The sequence below is a fragment of the Pyxicephalus adspersus genome, chromosome 1 (assembly GCF_032062135.1).
Source record: "Pyxicephalus adspersus chromosome 1, UCB_Pads_2.0, whole genome shotgun sequence".
Lineage (NCBI taxonomy): Eukaryota > Metazoa > Chordata > Amphibia > Anura > Pyxicephalidae > Pyxicephalus > Pyxicephalus adspersus.
This window is the reverse complement of record NC_092858.1, coordinates 75,741,363-75,762,827: the sequence shown is the minus strand read 5'-3', so window position 1 is coordinate 75,762,827 and position 21,465 is coordinate 75,741,363. Positions and strand designations below refer to the sequence as shown.

The 21,465-nt window shown below is 38.1% G+C and overlaps 4 protein-coding genes across 10 annotated transcripts in view; 2 read left to right on the top strand and 2 right to left on the bottom strand.

Annotated features, from left to right (window-relative positions):
* Window positions 1-141: 141 nt before the first annotated feature.
* Window positions 142-4,052, bottom strand: TRMT10C (tRNA methyltransferase 10C, mitochondrial RNase P subunit). Its single transcript, XM_072415009.1, has 3 exons — window positions 4,045-4,052; window positions 3,193-3,317; window positions 142-1,481 (listed from the first exon to the last, which is right to left on the bottom strand). The coding sequence occupies exon 3, from the start codon at window positions 1,465-1,467 to the stop codon at window positions 211-213; it is 1,257 nt and encodes a 418-aa protein (XP_072271110.1). The 5' UTR covers window positions 1,468-1,481; window positions 3,193-3,317; window positions 4,045-4,052; the 3' UTR covers window positions 142-210.
* A 27-nt stretch (window positions 4,053-4,079) lies between these two features.
* On the top strand, window positions 4,080-7,620 carry TXNL4B (thioredoxin like 4B). 2 transcript variants are annotated; one of them, XM_072415072.1, is made up of 4 exons: window positions 4,080-4,188; window positions 5,509-5,674; window positions 6,170-6,321; window positions 7,135-7,620. In XM_072415072.1, exons 2-4 carry the CDS (start codon window positions 5,543-5,545, stop codon window positions 7,298-7,300), a joined length of 450 nt encoding a protein of 149 aa, XP_072271173.1. In that variant the 5' UTR covers window positions 4,080-4,188; window positions 5,509-5,542; the 3' UTR covers window positions 7,301-7,620. The 2 variants fall into 2 exon arrangements, with proteins under 2 accessions (XP_072271173.1, XP_072271165.1); XM_072415064.1 differs by having other exon boundaries at window positions 4,098-4,188; window positions 5,538-5,674.
* Window positions 7,621-9,521: 1,901 nt separating this feature from the next.
* LOC140333354 (putative protein ARB2BP) lies at window positions 9,522-13,926 on the bottom strand. Of its 3 annotated transcripts, none has more exons than XM_072414988.1 (3): window positions 13,710-13,926; window positions 12,652-12,741; window positions 9,522-10,712 (listed from the first exon to the last, which is right to left on the bottom strand). In XM_072414988.1, exons 2-3 carry the CDS (start codon window positions 12,725-12,727, stop codon window positions 9,640-9,642), a joined length of 1,149 nt encoding a protein of 382 aa, XP_072271089.1. In that variant the 5' UTR covers window positions 12,728-12,741; window positions 13,710-13,926; the 3' UTR covers window positions 9,522-9,639. The 3 variants fall into 3 exon arrangements, with proteins under 3 accessions (XP_072271089.1, XP_072271081.1, XP_072271098.1); XM_072414980.1 differs by having other exon boundaries at window positions 12,652-12,730; XM_072414997.1 differs by lacking the exon at window positions 12,652-12,741 and having other exon boundaries at window positions 13,710-13,924.
* Window positions 13,927-13,998: 72 nt separating this feature from the next.
* SENP7 (SUMO specific peptidase 7) overlaps window positions 13,999-21,465 on the top strand; it is a 31,461-nt gene continuing 23,994 nt past the window's right edge. For 2 of the 4 annotated variants that reach the window (XR_011921332.1, XM_072414944.1), the window contains exons 1-6: window positions 13,999-14,188; window positions 16,113-16,193; window positions 17,331-17,438; window positions 18,278-18,360; window positions 19,590-19,760; window positions 20,511-20,596. Coding sequence is in view for 3 of the 4 variants with exons in the window: in XM_072414944.1 (XP_072271045.1) it covers window positions 16,131-16,193; window positions 17,331-17,438; window positions 18,278-18,360; window positions 19,590-19,760; window positions 20,511-20,596 (511 nt within the window). In the remaining variant the exon portion in view is untranslated. The remainder of the gene's footprint in view (window positions 14,189-16,112; window positions 16,194-17,330; window positions 17,439-18,277; window positions 18,361-19,589; window positions 19,761-20,510; window positions 20,597-21,465) is intronic. The other 2 variants (XM_072414954.1, XM_072414963.1) reach the window with 2 other exon arrangements.

Below are 21,465 nucleotides of genomic sequence, written 5' to 3'. Positions count from 1 at the left end.
TGCCCAATGAGTAAAGAGGACAACAAGGGAAATAAAAGCAAAGCAAAAAGGGGGAGGAATGGCAAATAACAGCCTGGAATAGGCTGTATAAAAAAACAAAAAGGAAGAGGTAAAATAATGCTAGCCAAAAACATCACAGAATACATTTATGTGATTTATATTTGTATTATGTATATACACAATGATATAACTGGAAGGTCAAGTCAAAAATCAATTTGCTTGTTTATTTTGTTGCCCCCACAATTTGGATTGCTTTGGGTTCGTAGAACTGCTGCTGGTCTTCTGATGACCTCCTACTACTCTTCTCTCCCATTTATCTTTTTGTGAAAGGGAAGTTTCCAAATATCCAGTGTGTTTTCTTGTTGGGACAAATGACAAAGCACTCTTCCAGTCTCCTTTGTCCTTTACAGTCATCAGTATTTCAATCATTTGATTTAAGGTAAGATTTTTTGCACCAATGTCCCATTTCAGGTAGTTGTCAAGAGGCAACCTCGCAGTGGCTAATTTTAATCTCTTTGCATTTCCCAGAGACACTCCTGTCTTTTGACTTTTATCAACAAATGCGCCAATAATGTAAATCTTATCATGATCTAATTCTTTTAACACATTTGGAGAATCAGCAGTCAAGTACACAAGTCGATCCCTAGGAAAGATGTCAACGTGAGATTTTTCTGTTGCCGTTATCAAGATCTTGTCCCATGCCTCCTGGTAACGCTTTACCAGTTCCCTATGGTATGGGCCACCGGGCTGCAAATTGCAGAAATGAATATGAAAAGGATCAGCAGAGCTTCTGTTGAACCCTTCACTTATCATAAGCTGACTTATTGTGTTTTCTATTTCTTTTTGTGACATATATCGGTCATATACCATATCATATACCAGCGGTTGTCCATGTATCATTGACTGAACAGTTCGCCATGAATTTAAACAATCCTCACTTTTTCTAAAAAATTTTAGGATATATGTGTTTATTTTTTCAGTTTTAATTTCCATTTCACTTCTCAGCTTTTGCCTTTCTAGTTTCTTTCTTTCCCTGCTTTTCTTCCTGAATTCTTTAAACATCAGTTCTTTCAAGTATTTCCTCCTTGATGACTTGGTAGGTAGTTTTAAAAGTTCCTCTAACTCTTCTTTGCTTATGGAGTCTGGTACAGATTTTCCTGCCAGTCTCCACACATCAACAAGCTTTTGCATGCTTTCAATAGAAGATTCTTCTTGTGCGTCTGATTCTTCCTGATCAGTAGCGCTCTGTGTTCCACTTCGAAGAACATTTTTCCAGGAGTCTAGGTTTAATGTTTCAGTAGAAGTCGGCTTGTTTTGACTACCGTAACACTGGGTCATTGTCAGCATTCTATATTGTGAGAGTTTGTCACATATTTTGAATTTTAGCTGTTTATTTGCACATCTCCTGATCAATAAAGGGAATGAAGAGGACCTAACAGTTCTTAATATTGCAGTCATGGATGCCATCCTGCAGAATGAGTCTGTGAAAACAAAAAATATATATGTTGTGAAGGGTTGTGAAGTTTTTGGCAACTGATCATTCCCAGTCCCAGATGCACCAGCGTAAAGGACTGGGGTTGATAGTTGATAGCATCACTGGCCATCTTTACTTATTGCCCCCACTCTCTTCACTCACTATTATTGCTACCCATCTTGGGAAAAAAAATCAACATCATGTTGATTTCTGAAATCAACTATGTGCTTTTCACAATTTCCTCAACAGAGACCAAAAAGTACCTAACATGGTCACTGCAAATATGCTTCCAAAGCATGTATGGTATGACATCCTCTTTCTCAGTTTCTATCGCCTACCATATATAACCGTTCATTTCAGATCTACAGGTACACTTCAGCAATAGGCAGCTTTAGGAGTTTGTATTACAAATGGGGATTCTCAGGAAGATTAGTGAGCCCAGGGGCTGTCATTAGCGTGTTCAAATGTTATTCATTCAACTGTCAATGTCAATTTTTTTTTCCAATATACAGCACCAATAATATTGTGACATATACGTGACCTTTGAGTAAAATAATAGGATATAGGGTTACAATTTCACTACTCCTACACCTTCATTTAAAAAATTGTACAGGGTACAATTGATAGTGATGTGGGTGTAACATTTTTTATGCTAGAGTGTTGCCCAAAACCTAAATAAGATGTTAGTTATTTCACAGCTACATCTAGACCCTGTACAGTACTCATTATCACAGGTAGTACATAAAAAAAGGCTAACAAAAAAAAAAAAAAAAAAAAAAAGGGGACCTTGTTGGCATCAATTTTGAAAATTGTTTTTTTATTTTTTAATAAAGACAAAATTAAAATTGCAGAAATTGTTTGATTTGAATTGTTTATAATTGCAGAAATGAGTCTCAATTGTTAATTGTTTTAGGTGTTTCGTAGACTCATGTCCACTTCCTCAGGAACTCAACTGAGCTAATAACCACGTCCCTAGTAAGGAGGAAGGGGACAAATGTCTACAAAATGCGTCAATTAACAATTTAGACTCATCTATGTAATGTGTAACTTTTAAATATGCTTTTCAAAAAACTGTTCTTGTAATGATATGTATGCCTTTATAAGAAAACAATTTTAAAAACTGATGCCAAGAAATTCTCTTTTATCCTTCACTTTTTTATATGTACTTCATATGATTTGGGATGTGGCAACAGTAGAAACAAACAGCTAACCTGTGTAAATTGGTAAAATTGTTATTCACAGATTATTACAGCATGTTCACACCAGATGCATTGTTGTGCATTTTTCTGACTAAAGTCTAATAAATAAAATCATACACTAGACCAGGGGTGTCGAACTCTGGCCCACAACGACCTTTGATTTGGACCCCAAAGGAATCCTATATATGCAGGGAATTGAAGTAGCGGTGCTATTTCAGTGAATAGGGAGTTCCAGCCACTCATAACATTAAGCCCCGTCTTGTCTTGACGCAGGGAATTGTAATAGCAGTGCTATTTCAGTTTCAAGTTTGGCCCGTGACTTTAAGTTTTTAATTTTGGCCCACTGTGTTTTTGAGTTTGACACCCCAGCACTAGACCATCAACACCAGCCAACAATGTACCTAAAAATCTTTAAAGAGCAACAAGAAAACATACTTTTACACCCAGATTCTGCTCACATGGCCTGGACAAATTCAGTGCAAGAGTGGTTTCTTGCAAATTGAAAATACTCAGGATTACCTAAATCTTGCTGGAAGGAATGTGATATCACCCTCTGAATAGTGATAGTACCAGATAGAAGGTAAGTATATTTCCAACTTTTCTCTACTGATGACCTTATGAAGCAGGTTATGTCCTCATATATCCTGATAATATAAAATAGGAAGGATTGATCAGGTATGTCCTATACACCCTGATAGTTAATATATAAGCAGTATAGAGCAGTTATGTCCTCATATATCCTGATATTAAATATATAAGCAGTATAAATCAGGTTATGTCCTCATATACCCTGCTATTTAATATAAAGGCAGTATAGAGCAGGTATGTCCTCATATATCCTGATATTTAATATGAAGGCAGTATTGTCTGGACTACTGTAACTTCCTCCTCTCTGGTATTCCACTAACCTGACTCTCTCCTCTACAATCTATCATGAATGCTGCAGCCAGACTCTTCCATCCTTCCTTCCGCTCCATCTCTTTGTATCACTGTCTGTATTAGTCTGTCATTTGTAATCCCTATTTAATGTACAGCACTACATAATATGTTGGAGCTATATAAATGCTGTTTTTTATTATTAATAATAATAATAATAATAATAATAATATAGATCAGGTATGTCATCATATACCCTGATATTTAATTTATAAGCAGTATAGATCAGGTTATGTCCTCATATATTCTAATATTTAATATATAAGCAGTATAGATCAGGTATGTCCCTCTATACCTTGATAATGTAATATTAGCAGAACAGAGCAGGTCTGACCTCTGTATCCCCTGATAAGCAGAAGCGGGAACACACGTCCTCCGTTACTTTATAGCAGCCCCTCCACAGAAGTCAGCGTGCCCTTCTTAACCAGCACTCACCACTCTGTTCTCTGTGCACATGGAGACCGGAAGTCAGACACTCACTTCCGCTTCCGGTGCAGTTGATTTTTTTTTTCAGTCCCTGTCAGTGCTGGGTGAATACGGATGTGTACATTACACAGATGTGGTGTCTTCGCTTCATAGGTGTGTACACGGAATAGTCACGTATCTTCCTGGCTTGTGTCATTGCTCCATGCATTGTGTAGAGATTCAGGTATAATATTGTGTCACACAGGATAGGACACCCCTAGCAGTGCCCCATGGGTATAAATATGAATGTTCTGTTCTAGTTGTGTCATTTCTGTACAAGTTACCCGTGGAGAATCTGCACGAAATGGCTGGCACATCCACAGCTTTATATATGAAATATGATAATGGAATGGTTAATGTTTTTATTATGTCAAAGCTATTCAGGTAAATGGGGCAGTAACAAAAAGTCCACTTTTTATTTACAAACCCTGTAAAGGTTCCACTACCAAGCAACATGGACCTACTTATTATTATTGTTAATATTGTTATTACTAATATTGGCATTATTAATAAAAATCCTAATATGAATCAACTTCCCCCAGAATTGGCAGTGTTTACATCTGTGCTGGCTCCTCTCAGCTCCTCCATTTTTCTCCATACTAATTGTTTTGGGTACCCAGCAAACATGGCAGACCCACTATTCCTGGGCACTGGGCATCGGGTCTGTCTGGTTGCTTTTCACATAGGAGGGAGCAGAGAAGCCCAAGTAGGTTTTTACATGAAATGTAAAGGCGATTCCAGACCGTTCTTAAGATACCTAGGTAATACCTGAAAATGGCACCACATATGCCCAGGTTTAGAATATTTATCTTCACCTCTGTGCATTATGGGGTACAGGGGGTGCTGACTTTTTGTGGGATTTACTTCTCTTTCCTGATAAAGCATTTCATTATGGTGTTACAGCATGTAAATCAGTAATCTCCTTTAATTCCTAAGGCTAGGTACACACACGCAATTGTTCTCGTCCAATAATCGGCTCAGGGCTAAAATCGGACGAGAATCAGGCGTGTGTACCGTGGATCCATGGACGGCGAATGATCATAATGGAAGTGAAGGGGAGTGTCGCTCTGTTGTTCTCCCCCTCCCCTCTGCATGAAGCAGAACCACGCTGTATGTACAACAGTCGTTCATGCATTGTGCAGTTTGTCGTGAAAGATCCTTTCCAACGACAATCATTGCATGTCTGTACATAGCCTAAGTCCATATCTTTTCTCTCTTATACCAGTTTTTATTCCAAAGGTCCATTATTGTCACTCAATATAAAGAAACTTATAAAAAGGTTAGGGCTCATTTAAATCTATGTTTCATGATAAGGCTCATTTTGAATGGAATCTGGATTGCAGTAAGGTAATATTCCTATGCTGCACCACAACACACTGTAATGCATTATAAAAAGAAATTATTGTTTTTAAAACATGTTCCCTCCCTTTCTAGGCATTGATCTTTACATCTCAATACCTTAGGCACCATGAGTTTTCTGCTGCCAAAACTGAGCACTAAAAAAGATGTGGATCAAGCAATTAAAACCACAGCGGAGGTGGTCTTGGTTCTCCGATTTGGAAGAGATGATGATTTTGTTTGCTTGCAGCTGGATGATATAGTAGGTTTCCATGTCCTGTAATAGAATATATGTGACAACCACATATGTTATATTGTTTATATGTACTGTAGGTATGAATACTTGCTGTGTATTCTACTTGAAGACTCACATTGAAATTAAAATAATGTTTATGTTAAAACCTAATTATGCCTAATCATTCTTGTATTACTAATGATGGTAGAGCCACAATGCTAGAGGGGCTTATGTGTGAGAACAAGTAAGATAGTTTTAGAGAATTCGTCCCCTCCTTTCTCCATGCCTACTCACCGTTACTCAATTTCCTACCCTTGTAATTATCTACATATATCTGCTAGTAAAAAAAACAAACACTTATTTTTGAATCCAGTTATTTGTTAAAATCAAAGTACCCAAATAGTGTAAACGCTACAGTCGGATGTTGCATTAGATTAGCGAGGACGTGGGAAGTTGAAGTAAGGTTAGTGTTTATGTAGAGTTCAGACCTGCATTAAACTGGCTCTTCTTTTATGCTTTCAGCTTTCAAAGACGTCACATGATCTGAGTAAAATGGCAAAAATTTACCTTGTTGATGTGGATAAAGTTCCAGTCTACCGCCAGTATTTTGATATCAGTTTTATCCCCTCTACTGTATTTTTCTTTAATGGACAGCACATGAAAGTGGATTATGGGTAAGATAAATTCTCTTTGTATGCTGGTATTTGTTTTACCTAATCCTTGGTCTGCCCTTAGGTAATCTTTGGCAATGGGGTCAGAAAGGTGATCATTTAGGAGACATTTAGGTCAAATTATTTCTAAATCCAAAAACTTTTGTAGAGAAGCTTTGAAACTTCTGCTTTGAAAGTTTTTTTTCTCTTCTGCTTGTGAAATTCACTTCTCTCTCTCTCTTTTGTCATTGTGCCTGACTACCAGGGGCATTGTGTTTGTTTCAATCCATTAGAGACTGCATAGTGTAATATTTAGTGTCAGACAAACTTGTAATGTGAGAGGATGAACAACACACAGCCTGTAGAGATGGATGGATGGATAGATAGATAGATAGATAGATAGATAGATATTAGTCTTTTCAACCCTGTGTGTGTAGAGGGGTTTGTTTTTGTTAGTTTTGGATAAAGTGGTAAACTTTTTAATTTTTTCAATAAATTTCAAGTTTGGCCCCTGACTTGGTCTAAGTTTTTACTTATTTTGTCCCTCTGTGTATTTGAGTTTGACACCCCTGCTGTTGATGTAACATCCACATAATTCTATACGAATTAACTATATTAACGAATTAACTATATCGTCAATATTTTCAATGAAATGACCAATGTTGAGCCCAAGTATATTTATATTCACTTACATTTGATTGATTTACTACCTCTGCTAGAAGTCTGTTCTAAGCATTTCACTACTTTTTTAGTATATTTCTTACTTCTTAAACTTTCTTCCTGCTAGTGTGTGATCTTGACCCTGTGTTCTTAACCATTTCTTTTATACGATGGCAGATCTCCAGACCACACAAAGTTTGTGGGAAGCTTTAAGACAAAGCAAGACTTTATTGATCTCATTGAAGTGATCTACAGGGGAGCAATGCGTGGAAAGCTGATTGTACAGAGTCCTATTGACCCCAAGAACATTCCAAAGTATGATCTTCTCTATCAAGGAGTTTAAAGTGGTTTTCACATTCAGAAAAGTATTGGTTTCCTTTTGCTGCTAGTTAATTCACATATATCTTGTGACTGCTACTGCAAAACCAGAATGGTTGAAAAGAAGGGATCCATACTACAATTATCTACTAGTGCAAAGAGGTTTCCAGGATTCCTTCTCTTCAGTGTGTTGAAAACATCAGAAATTACAAGACAATCTTTGTTCTGGTGCTATCCATTTTCACACAAGAATTTACAGATTGCTAACCCAATGAACTGTTTATTGTTTGTAAATACAATGTTTTCATTTGACCTATTTATAAAAATATATTTTTTGCAACTATACTTTGAGAAATATTTATACTTTTACATGAACAACTGTTTCTTATGACATATCAGAACATTACCTTGTGCTAAAAGGAGGATCTGTCAACTATCAGACCATGCTATGTCCCTACAAACAATTTGCAACCAGCATGGTATTAGCATGGTTCCTGATTGTGTATTACCTTAGACAGGTATACCATGGGGAATTCGGGAAAGCTGTTGGGTTTGTTAGCAAAGAAACCTCACAGCTTGTCCAGGCTACACCAGTCTGAATATTGCAGTGCACTCTCATTTTATGCTGTCATTTTTACATACAATTATGGTATTAAAGTATTAAAAAATACTTTCACATAATATTTGTTTGGACATCTACATATCAGTGGCCTCTGAGCATTAGGGTATTAAATCCCCTGTTTTCACTCAGATTGTTTTAAGGTTTTTATAAAACTTTACTGTTCCTAAATTTTTATAAGCTTTGTTGAAACCTTTAAAATAGCCTTCACCTTTATTTTAGGTGTCACTTTAAACCAGCTCCTGGCAAGTTTTTAGCATTCCAAAAGCTTTTTAAAACCACTTGAAACAGCAGCTTGTTAAACAGAAGGCAACACTCCAGCTAGGATTGTCATTTAACATTTTCATTCTGTAGCTAACTTTGTAAATACTTTGTAGGATCTTACTGCTCCTACACCAGCAGTGTACAAGATCTAAAAACCTCACCCATTTCAGGTCAAACACTGCTGGGTGGTGTTACCTGCTGGCATTTCAGAAAACATAGTAGTTCTACAAGGAAAACATTTACAATCTGCACTCCAGATCCAGCTTGTCTTTTCACTAAGAGGTGTCATCTGGCGAATGTATTTTGTGAATGTTTTCAATAATATTTTTTGATATCCCCAAAAGTATTAGTAGCCTGGTAGGTGTTAAATTTGGAATTTACTAAAAACAAGAAAATATTTATTACTATTTAGGTTGTTTTGGTGATGTGCTGGACCTTTTTCTTTTTATTAGCACACTTTTGTCTTATCCTATAAATATACCAACCCAACATACTATGCAAGTAGTTGGTATACCCACAACAAAGTGGCTTGACAGCCTTTGGGACCTACAGTAAAAAAAAGAGACTATAGAGATTTTAGATAATAGCCAAAATAGTAAGTAAAATAGTAAGTAAGCACCTTACTGTAGCAGGCGTACAGAAACACCAGGATAAATGTAAAGCCTGCAATTCTTTTTTACATTTTTTGCAAGAATCCGATTTATTAGACTTTCAATGTAGGACCATCTGAACCCATCATGTTTTTCTATAAACACATTATCTTATGTTAGGCATATCATAACCACAACCATAAAAAAATGTGTAAAAAATAAACTTGTTTAATGTCAGCAATATGACACTCGATATTGTTGTCATTTCAGTGTATTCAGAGGTTTTTTTTTTTTTTTTATAAGCATTACTAACAACCATTATTCTATAAAGTAATGCCTAGGCCAGTGTATATGCATACTAGTGGAACATCAGTTTACTGCTATTTACTCAAACCTAAAGGCCAACTCACAACGCTATCGGGATATCATTTTTGAAAGCAATCTGAATGCAGCATTGGATTTGTATATATCTACAGATGCCTGTTTATTCCAAGAGACACTAACATTACAAAGCTAAAAGCTGCAATGATTACCTGCAGAGTCTAGCTGTGAGAGAGAAACACTTTTTGGAAGGTGGTGGAGGCAGGAAAGCTTGCAAGTGGTTTAACACCACACAGCTGTATGGGTCTCCTGTGTACAAAGGCATTTATTGTCTAACATGCATTTTTTGTATAACATATGCCAAAAACAGACTTGCGCACATTTAGTAGTGTTTAGGTCTATTCATAATATAATGTGACATATTGTGGGCAAGAAGGTCTGAAAGTTATTAATCCTGTTAATGAAAATTATTTACTTTATGGTACATAAAGTTCACAATATAAACCCTTTTTTTACAAGCTGGTATTAATTCATCCATTGACCCTAGAAAAAGCTGGTTTATCAGCAAAATTATTTACTCCTGGTAGAACTTCGAGTTATCATTGTATGTGCAGGTGGAATTGAACTTCTGCGACTTTTTGAAGTTCTGCTAAGAAATCGAAAAACAGACTGGAAAGCAACAGAAGGTGCCAGGTCGTGGTTCTCTGTGCCTGCAGACACTTTTGGGCAATCTAGTTTCCTTAAGGACCCAGTGGGTCGGTCTAAAGGTTTTGCACTCAATACCCAGCTCCTGCAATGTGAACGCATCCAGGCCTGGATTTCTGGGTCCATTATTGCCTGATGCTGAGCATGGTGTTTTGAGTCTATAAATGCTACAGCACTCACTTTGCTCATTATCTCCTTACTTTTCTTACAAAGCAAATCCATAAACACTAACCCACCATAGCCATGTGCAATAAAAAATATATTTCTTGCAGCACTCTTTGAAATAAAGTTGTCCCAAACATAATTGGTGTGTTCTTCTGGTGAGCGGCAACACCTTTTGGAAACAACTATTTTTTGTTTTGGTGAGGTAGGCCCAACATTATCCGTAGAATCTATAGGGCAGGACTCGTCTTCTGTTTTGACCAGTGTGTGTGGTTCTTCTTTCATCTCCACAAAATTGTCATTTGGATTTAATACAACTACAGACCCATTGTCCCTTAATGCAGCCTTAATATATGGGATCTGGGTGCCTTTGTTCAGGGAGTGATGGAAAATTACTTTTTGTCCCCACTGACCAGCTCTGATCACCCCACTGTCTTGAAGCAGAACAAAAAGGTTTGTCTGTGTACTCATCATATCTTTATTCATGAAGAAAAAAGATCTTGGTTCATCTTCATTAGCATCAATTGGAATGGTAATCCTTTGAAGATTGCAGTCTTTTTCAATCAGCTCATAAACATGAAGTGTAATCATATCCCCAATAATTTTATAACGTTTGTGGTTCCTATCGTATTCATTTTTGTAATAGTTATACAGAAAGGGTGTATTGGTAACCATGTGTCTCAACTCTCCTCGCTCATTGAAATAATACTGGAGGTCTTCAAAATGCTGTGGGATTTCCACTTTTCCTTTAAATTTCATCAATCCTTCCATTTCCTCTACAAAGAAAGAACAATAATTTGTATAATATTGTGACTATATAAGCTTTATATAAAAAACAACAGATAACACTACTATGTTTACCACTATAGATCCATGTATTGTATTAAAACTTCCATTGTGTCCCTCATTTTTTTATTTTTTTTTTTTGCAAAATTGTGTATGAAAGCTTTGCACCAGTAAGAATATTAATTATACCAAATAAAAGGAAATCTTTGTTGACAGAAACACAAATGCTGCCAGTACTAGACTAGTGTAGTAAAGAATTGTTGCCTCGCTGGCAAGTTAAACCAAATGCATCAGAACATTTTTCATTCATACAGATCAGGGGTCTGCAGTCCCCATGTTTGTGCCGGGTCAATGGTTTAAGACAGATACCTTTTTTTTTTTTTTTTTTTTTTTTTTAAACTATGGTCGGGTTTCTTCCTAGACCAAATTTGCTGAGCAGGTCGCCAAGCAATGTTTCTTTTGCTAATTCTGCATCTTTCTTCTGAAGTCTGCTGGCAGAACCTACAAGGTGCACATGGTGAGTTTTTTTTTTTTTTTTTACAGGTAAGAAACTCTTTTGCCCATAGCAGAGCCCCATTGTACCACTATATGAGGTTTGCTGTAGAACTGCAATCAACAGTCCTGCACAGATCCCTGTGGCTGGCACCTTGCCAGTTACTCAATCAGTGCTAATTCTTTACCAGCATTTGCAGATTAAATAGCTGGCTATAGTGAGCATTTCTGCTTGCTCGAGTAAATGCAACATGTAGCATCAACCCCAAGGCAACCATTCACTGGCATGGGGAATTCATACCCTCACTGCAACCCTACTGCCAACCCGAAGATAGCCTAAGGTTTAGTTAGCCTAAGGTTAGCCTAGCCTAAGGTTTAGTTCATTAGCAGTTTTTGTCAAGCTGATTCAAGCAGTTTTACTGGTAAAACCTTCTTGCAAAAATGGTAACATTGGAACAAATAGTTCAGTTTTGTTTTTCCCCAGCATTAGAAGGCAGCAATAATACTGTGCAGTTTTTGTGATGCTACATGCAACAATCAAGGAAGTTTTACTGCCCCAGCCATCTAAATAGCACTTGTCACCAGTATCAAACTTTTTTTTTAAGCGTCCACGTCCTCCCTACCCCCAAAAAACGATGTAAATTTAAATTGAAGAGTTTATCCCATTTGAGCGGCACATCTCATTGTAAACTTACCCTTATAAAACATATTACAAATATCATTAATTCAAAGACAAGAAGTTGTGTTTCTGAAGACATAACAAAGTGAAGGTTGAGTGGGAAAAATGGCACCATTGTGGCTTATTTATAGCAACGTTTGGCCCTATTTCACAGCACTACAGATCTTAAATATGTTTATTGTTTTTACATTGGACACAGCAGTGTTTATACCATGCCTACATTATATGGATTTCTAATTCCGCTGCAAAGTAATGTATGCCTTTTTGTTTTGAAACTGCTGTATTAACCAAACAGCTGAAATAAAAATGCAGTAGGTGAAGTTTGAGTTCTACAATTATATAAATAGGTGTCTGTGTCTGATCAGAAAATCAAGTTACTGCTTTAAGAATTCAGATTGTCATCTTCACTTGCAAATATGAAAAAGAAAAAACATTGTTTTAGCAGAACTAACCCCACCAATGTAAGTATTTTCTAAAACTGTTACATTCAAAGTAGCCTTTGGTGAGGACTGTCAGTTGTCATAATGCTTGTGCCAACTGTCAACTGAACATTCAGGCCCCTTAATGACTGGGGTCACAGCCATGACCTAAATGCTGTAAAAGTGCACTGAGAATATTTTACCTTTTGTAAACAGTAACTGGAGAAAGGACAGGCAAATCATACAACATAATTATTGGTACTATGGGCTTATTCCAATACTATTACTTATTACATGTATTACTATTAGTATGGGCAGTTATAAAGATGAAATGGTTACCTTTCTCATTTGTTCCCACAGACTTAAGGATGAATCCTGATTGGCTGCTATTCATTCTTTTTTGACCTCCTGTCATATCCTGTACAGAAACTGTATGAATTTAGACTAAACTCATTACAAAAATCAAATATGTACACAGCATAATGAATCAAAAGCTTATAATGTAGTAACAGACTGCACTTCAACAATGCAGGTTAAAAACTAGTGGACAATATTGGACTTTACCAAAATGGAACCACTATGGTAGGATGCTATGGGTTGTGCTTTAGCTGTATCGTCTATATACATATATTGTGGTGTCAACTTTACTCATGTTCTGCTCCTGGCCAAAGCCCATGTGGGGCACCAGGGTCTTACAATAGAGAGGCTTTTTTTTTCCTTTTAAACAGGTGCATTGCATGTTACCTGTGTGTTCAAAATCTTCTTTGGAAAGTACACTGAGCTGCCTGGTCACATTTTTTTTTTTTATTCACTTTAGTTTTGCTTTAAAGGATACGTTCAGATTTAAATGTAAAGCCCCAACATCCACACTGGACCCATCGTACACTACAATTACTCGCTTGCCTACCCACGTCCCAACTTTCCTTGCACCTCTGATGGCAGTATCCTCCTGCACGGTTTACATTCACTATTTCTGGTCCTTTTAACCAAGCCTGAATTTGTCATTCGTCACCTAGATTGAAAGCTCTTGAGGGCAGGGTCCTGTCCTCCTCCTGTGTCACTGTCTGTATCTGTCATTTGCAACCCTTATTTAATGCACATCACTGTGTAATATGTTGGCACTATATAAATTCTGTTTATTAAGAATAATAATAATAATTTAAGGAAGAATTGTACAAAGTATAGCCACCATCTTGAAGCGAGACTTGTTTCATTCCCCCAGAGCTCCTGGCCATAATATGTCTGGCATACTTACCCCTGTACAAGCCCGCGTTCATCTTGTCACTGGGATATCGCCATTTTCACCAAGTTTGCTTTCTTCATTGGCTGGCCATAGATTATAAACCTTCCATAGAAGTTTTTGTACTAACCCATGTGCCCTCTACCATAAAACATACCTGTTGTTGTTTTTACATATGTAACTTTTTCAACTTGGTTGATAAAATATACTCTTGTTGCATGCTTGTTATGCTGTTCCTACATTAATACTGACAAGTGTCCATGCTTGCCGCAGTCCAGCAGTACATAACACTGAACCCAGCCATAGCAGCCTCCATGTTGCTGCAGTCCAATGTTCAGTAAAGTGATAACATTACACATCAACACCACGCACTCACTTGTCTGGGGGAGCACAGGCCACGTGACGGAGGCGGCGCGATGCGCTGGTCACGTGCCTTGGCTTTACACGCTCGTAGAGGTCACGTGTGAGTGTTTGGGATGCTGGCTGACAGAGGCCTGTGGCGAATTAGTATCCGGGAGCTCAGATTGAGTTCAGTCATTGGATATCCATAACGATCTATTACAGAGTCACGTGGAAGTCTGGAATAGCCGATGTAGCTGGTGGACGTAGAAGTCATCATTGGTCGACATTTACAAGGTAGGGGTATGAACGTTATAATTCCGTGTTATGTTCGGTGGGTGTGATCAGCGTATTGGTGCAGCATAGAAACCCTGCACATTGATAGCTGACGTGTATGTGGCTGACTCTCCAGGGACATTTACAGGTTCTCTTCAGACCCCTTTACCTGGGTGCACCACCCGGCTGCCTTGTGTAGTGACCGATGAGTTGTGTCACAATATAGGGGCTGCCTACAGCTTCTACCCTCCGAGCCTCAAATAATCTCTGGCTTGAGCACTGATAGATATCTATATAATGCATAGACTAGGAAGGGGTTTTAATTGGTGCCATGGTATTTTTATTATTATCATTTGTGCAATAAACAGGGGTCCCAATTGTAGGAGTTCTCCTTATTTCCTGCTCTGGTGACAACATTGTAGGTGACAGAATGCCTTAACCCAGCTGTGTGAATGTTTGGTTGAATCCCTTATTTCTTACAGCCATGGTGGGATTAATTGAAAGACCATAGTTTATAACCTACAACACTTATACCCGTACACTACGACACGTATACAGTGTTCTCCCCAGGCCCTTTTAGCTGGGGGCACCACCCGGCACTTTTCAGCACCCACCCGGCTGTTTTTGGGTGGTTACTAAAGAGTTTGGTCACAATACAGGGGCTACCACCCCGCCTACTATTTCTTCCCACCCGAATTATTTTGTATTGGATTGGATACAGGAGTTTGTATTCAATCCAATCCAAAATGTTTGAATTTGAATTTCCCGCACACGCGCCGACGTCATCGCGCACGCAGGGAGAAGCCGGCCGGCTTTTTCTTCTCCGCTGGCCGGCTTCTTGTGTTAGAAGCACCCGACGCTGGACGGAGAACGACGTGGGACGATCGGCGGGACCAGGTAAGAAGCCGGCCGGCATCTTACTGGTCCCGCTGGTATAGGAGACGGCACCCGACGCTGGAGAGGGAGATCGACGCTGGAGGACGACACTGGAACACGGACACGACGCTGGATGAGCACAGCGGGACCAGGTAAGTGAGATTTTAATATAGTGAGAAAAGTACGGGCTTATCGATAATTGCAACTTTTTTTTGCACGGAAAAGTTTGGGCTTAACGGTTGGGAGGTTAAACCAAAGATAAGGGAGCTGTAATTGTTTACTTTTTATTGAAGATATTGGATACCTCTAAAATAAACTCTATGCATTCACCCTTCCCTCACCCTGCTCATGTGAAGGTGGCAAAGGAAGCACCAACAAGACTGGCAAGAAGATTTGTTTTGGAGGACTGATTGTCACAACTGCTACCAGCCTAACGTACAGCCATAGGGTCTTGGCTTAACTCAGAATGTAAATGAATTTGTGAGCAGGTTGTTTATTTCTGAAGGGACCGCCGATGTCTCTTCTGCAATAAAACAAAAAAAAAAACATGTCTGATAGCAATTTATAAAGTAAACCTGCTAGCGCCAACGTCTTCACACGATCTTCAAGCATGTTGATTGACCATTCCGATATGACATAACCCCTGCATATGTGTATGGGAGTTCATTTATACCCAGCTGTCAGAATTGTACATTGGGCTGCACATGCACAACTGTATACTTTATAAATAGGATAAGAAACAGGCAGATAAACTTGTTTTATTGCAGAAAAGACACTGCCTGTCCCTTCAGCAAGAAAAAACCTGCCTGTTTGCTTTTTTATCCTTTAGTTTCACTTTAGGGCAGGTAATATACTGTTTATTCTTCTCATCCCTTCCCAAACATAACATGAATTTTCTTATCAGATTAGGAAAGGGGTTTTATGAATTGTGGAAATGCAGAGTTAGGCTTTTTTGATATACTGTCTTCATTTCTATCTGGCTTGCCGACCTAGAAAAAGTAAGCTATACGCAACAAATGTAGTTGAAGGTACTTAAAGCAAACTAATTATCTGTTTGTTTGTTCTACAGATTAGAGACAAAGGTATTATGATGGATAAGCGGAGAAATGAATCCTCGCCAGAGACCCGGCCAAGTGGAATAACACCTGGGGTATGTAACTACAGATAAGGATTTACATCCTTGACAAGTGAGACTTCGTACCAATAAACTTTAACGAAAAAGTACATACAGCACCGCTCTGCTCTATGGAGAGGGGAGGAAGGAGAATGATGGAGCCGCAGCCTGCTTGCTGCGCTCTCTTCCCTTCACTTGCATTATGATTGTTTGTCTTCCATCGTCGTGAATTCGCCAGGACGGTCGTTCAGATGATGGATGATGAGCACTGCACACATGCAAGATTCTTTTCCGATACAGCCCTGAGCCGATTATCTGAGAACCATTGCACGAGTGTACGTAACCTAAGACAGCTGAGAAAGCAATTCTCCACCTATGTGCAATCTTCTATGTGTTCTAATAGTAAAATTTACCACAATATTAATCCCATTCATACCTCTTCACTACTATAAGTCCACCTTAATGCCTCGTCATCATTAGCTAGCAGCCACAACTTCTGCTACAAAATTTCAGCTGGATTCATGCACCACAATGCAACAAAAAGGTGTATCTAATGTTTATAATGTAATTTTTGTACTTTTATGCTTCAATACATGTGCAGAGACATTGGCCCTGATTTTATAAAGCTTTCCAAGGCTGGAGAGGATACACTTTCGTCAGTGAAGCTGGGTGGTCCAGAAAACCTGTAATGGATCTGGTGCAGGTTTTAAAACATTTAGCAAAATATAGCAAATGATGTTGAAGAAATTTGCTCCAGGTTTCCTGGATCACCCAGCTTAACTGATGAAAGTGTATCCTCTCAGGCCTTGGAAAGCTTTATTAAAACAGAGGCAATGTATTTTGGAATGGCAAAAAGAATGAATAGCACCGCTGTGCAACAGCATATACGAGGGGGTGCTAGAAGTTCCTGGCTTTGCCCAGAAAGAAGAGAGCATCTTTGACGTCAGAAATGTCCTCAAAACGTTGCCCCTTCAGGTGTTTCTTCACCCACTGCGGGTCTCATCTTCAACGCTGAAATGCCCAGTCTTGAAACAAGAAAGCCTTGTTAGATGCAGTCGCCTTTTGTATTAGTTGTACATGAATTCACAATTTTCTGTAACTGTTTACAAGATTATTCTTTCGTGTTATTGGAAATTTACATTTTGTTCTACATTTGTTTTATTTATCCCATAGTTTAAGATTCCAAAGAAAAAGCCTGATGATTGGTGTGAAAGCATCTCCGTGTCCTCCCCATTATCAAGAATGCAAAATAGAGAGTTTCAAAATGTTACCTACCGAAAGGTAATACATAATGTATTTACCATACAGAATGTTCATAAAATAGCTTGACGATATTGTGTATTTTTTATTCAATTATTTATTCATTTCACTGGATCATTTGCTGTAAACTGCTACTTTTTGGTCTGTAGGATTTTCATATTTAGTGGTTTAGTACTCCAGTTCTCAACACAGAAAGCAATTAACATTAAGGGCATGTTCCGACTTGGAGTATTTGCAACTGGTTTTAAGCAGTTTTGCCCCTTATAACAACTTCAAATAAAAAGTTAACTTTGGACTGAATATGTCCATTTATTTAACTTCTATTAGACAGGCAGAAGGTGGTGGCAACGTTGCTGTGGGGTTGCTTCAGATGCTGCAAGCAGTGTGCAGGGGCCACTCTCCATAGACATGAGTACCACTTGCGGGTTTTAATAGACAGTTTGCTGGGCTTTTGCAGCCACTTGCAGACACCTATACTCAAGTTTACAAAAGCCTAAAATAGCCTAGCAATTACAGGCCATCACTTCTCCCATGTGCCTTGCTTATAGAGAGTAAGCATAAAAATTAGTTTTTTGTGCAGAACAGCGGTATGACATATCTCATTTCAGCATGCATGCACAATTGCATGCTAGCGGTTTAAACACCAGTGTCCTATGTGTCAATATTCTGAGTATGTCAAATTGAAAAGGAAACAAATCTCCATCTAATTCACAAATGTTACGTACCTTTTATTCCAATAATACCTGCTGGATATCTAGCTCCTACGCACCCTCTGGCAAAATTGTATGGGTTGTTGCAGGTCTTACACTCTCTTATCCACTTGGGAGTCATAGAGTTTGTTACTTATGTATGTTTTACAGAGAGCATCTGGTTCATCGTATGAAACTTTTAATGTACCAAGAAATAAGAACACCCATTCATATTATACATTGAAGTTTGACAGGTAAATATCTTTTTAGCATCTTTGTGTTTCTCTTACTTTTGTAACACTTTCTTTGGTCACAAGCAACATTCAGTTTTTCTTTCTTGTATGGTTTTTTATAACAAGTATATTTAAAACCTTAACCTATATAATTGGTGGGTGCACAGTGATAGTTTTGGAAGAAAAGTGTCACAGTAATCACAGTCTTAAAGCCGCACTATGTGGAACATGTGGGAGCATATGTAATATTTATTAAAGGTGAGAAGTCATGTTCAAACTCTTCCTCTTCCCTAGGATTTGCACACTGCTCTAAATAGCAAAGTAGAAGTTCCAAGCACTGTCATTTGATAATGGGAAATAGGCATATAGTCCTAAGCAGGTTTTGACTTGGTGTCAAAATATAGAGGAAAAAAAAAACTGTTGCCCTTAATAATTCATCAGGTTACATGAATTAAATATTTTAAAGAATTAATTTGCTAGTAACATTTCTGGTCTACTTCAGTTTTATATATCTTTCCAAATTTCTTATTTACCTGATCACGTTTGTGTTTTAATACTTCAAAGCTCTGACTGGTATACCGTGCAGACACCTAGAACAGTGGTCACCTACCTTTTTGGTCCCACGGACCACTAAAATTACCGGCTCCTCACCGCGTATGCGCGGGGAGCCGGGTGTCACTCAAAGGGAGAGAAACCTCCCCCATTGTGATGTCATGATGGCATGGCATGACCCAGCCCACTTCCCATCACAGATCTGAGCCTGCAATGGGAGAGTGGGCGGGTTATGTCTAGGGACACAGCCCACCTACTTCCGTGAGCCAGGGATCTGTACGGGGGACACTAACCACTGATCTAGGGGACCTACACATACATACTATTCCTAAATGCCTAGGTCTTCCTGATCGGACAGAGAACTAGCACTTGTATACACATGTAGATTTTCACTTCTAGTTTGATAAAATGATTAGTTGGTAAGTAAATCTGAAGGGAGTTCAGACACTGACTGATCATTTGTGGATACGTCAGATGTGTTGAGAAATATTAATTGAAAGTACACAAGTTGTTTATTGTGTATAAACAATCAAATACGCCCAATTGAATATCTGATCTTTAGGTCACTGCATGTCACACCTGTAAGCAGCTTATTTTTTTTTTAACCCTCAGGGAGGTTGTTCTTTTGCAAGTGTAGATATCTACAAATTGAAAAAATAAACCTGTTTTATATATCTGTTATATTCACAAACAAACAGGCAACCCAAAATTATCTTGAAGGATATCCTAAGAAGTGGTCAAGAGAAAGAGACCGCACATAAAAATATTTCTGGGTCAGTTTCTTGTAATAATGGAAAATTTCAGATTAATCCTGTTTCATCAGCTTCCGATATACACCCCCCAGCACCAGAAAGTTTGTGCTTGTCCAGGTATAGTATTATAAACTAGAAAGGTGGGGGTGACCTAGTATGAATGGCACCTAGTGTGTGTTTGTTTGTATTAAGTCATTTTGGCAAACGATGCCAGTTCTCAGTTGTGTACAAAAGAGTAAGCTTAGATTTATCATTTCAGTTCATAATTTATTGAGAATCCATTTTTAGTGTAGCTGATAAAAACTGTTATGTCAATTTCCATTAGCCCATCACTAGTTTAGCATGTTTTCGCTTAACTTTAACCCTGTACCTCTATATAAGGCTTCATGAGCACTCCAGGTAAGTGAATATTTATGTTCAGTAAGAATGCTTGCTTTGGTGCAGTCCGCACCAATTCTTTAGTCTGGTTGTTTTTTTTATGTTTAGTAGAAACAGACCATGTATTTTTCATTTCACATTTTACATATAGCATTGGTTTTGAGAGGCTGCTGGTCTACACATTATTGGTCATAATAGGCTAAAGACACACAGAATGAGTTTCATCTGATTCTGATAAATGGAGCTGTGCGCTTGCTCATATGTAGAGAAGTGGTGATGAACAATTGTCAGTATTGAAAAATCCAGGGTCCTGGAAATGTTTTTGTTGGGGTGTAAGGTATATTGTCTCTTTGCATGCATAAAGAGCAGCTAAGGGGAGTTGCAGGATCCTGATGTTAGAAATATGTTAGCTGACAAGCAATGTTGTAATACTTTTATTTTACTTGCTTTTTAATTCAAATCTCAATAATTGTTTATGTTGATTTTCAGGACACCAACTAAAAATTTCAATGAACTGTACCAAGAAAGGCAAATTGGAACTAAGTATGAAGCGCAAAGACCATTGGAGTGTAAAGGTTTGTCTCTAACCACTTCCTGTCTGCAGTCTGTATGTGAATATTCCTCAGCATAACACCTTATGCTTAGAGAACATTATCTGTGTTCTTCCTTTGACGCCCCTTTGCCCCCAATAAAACCCTAAATATTTATATCCAAGATCTGAACACAAATGTCACAAAACCTTCACACATAAGTGTTTGAATCTTGAGTGAAAACATTGATAAATATTCAGGTAGAGGTTTTTAGAAGTTATTTGACACACACTATTGCTGCTGGTAAATTTGCCCTGACAAATGTAGGCTCAGTCCTGAATATTTAGAGCAATTTGATAGCTATGTGTTTAGTAGGTTAGGTAAGCATTGTATCCGTCCAGATGACTTGCATTTTCCCCTGTACAAAAGGGGTGCCTTTATTTTCCATTGAGGCACTCTTCATGTACAGGAAATAATGGTTGATATGGAAGTGGTTGATCGGGCATGTCAGGTGACAAAGCCAATCAAGATTTAGAGGGATACACAGAGGAGGTTTTTTATCTAATAAAACTAATGACATGCACCTTCTGGTACCTACAGAAAAGTACTTTTACTAAGTTTTAAAAAGTATGCACAGATTAACTTAAAGTGAAATACTACATATTAACATTGCTTTTAATTTTTCACTGCTGCTTGTGGTGAGCTGTACATGGGCTAACCTTGCAGTTCTGTAAATGTTCATGTACTATTACATTACTGTTTATTATTGTATTGTTCCTTAACCTCCTGGGCGTTACACTGATGTCTAGATTTCTGTACCAAAAGCGGTACACTGTTTTTCATGAAATTTTTTTTTTAAATTGTAGACCTGTAACTTACAGAAATATGTCCGAACAAGGGTCTAGTAGATATCA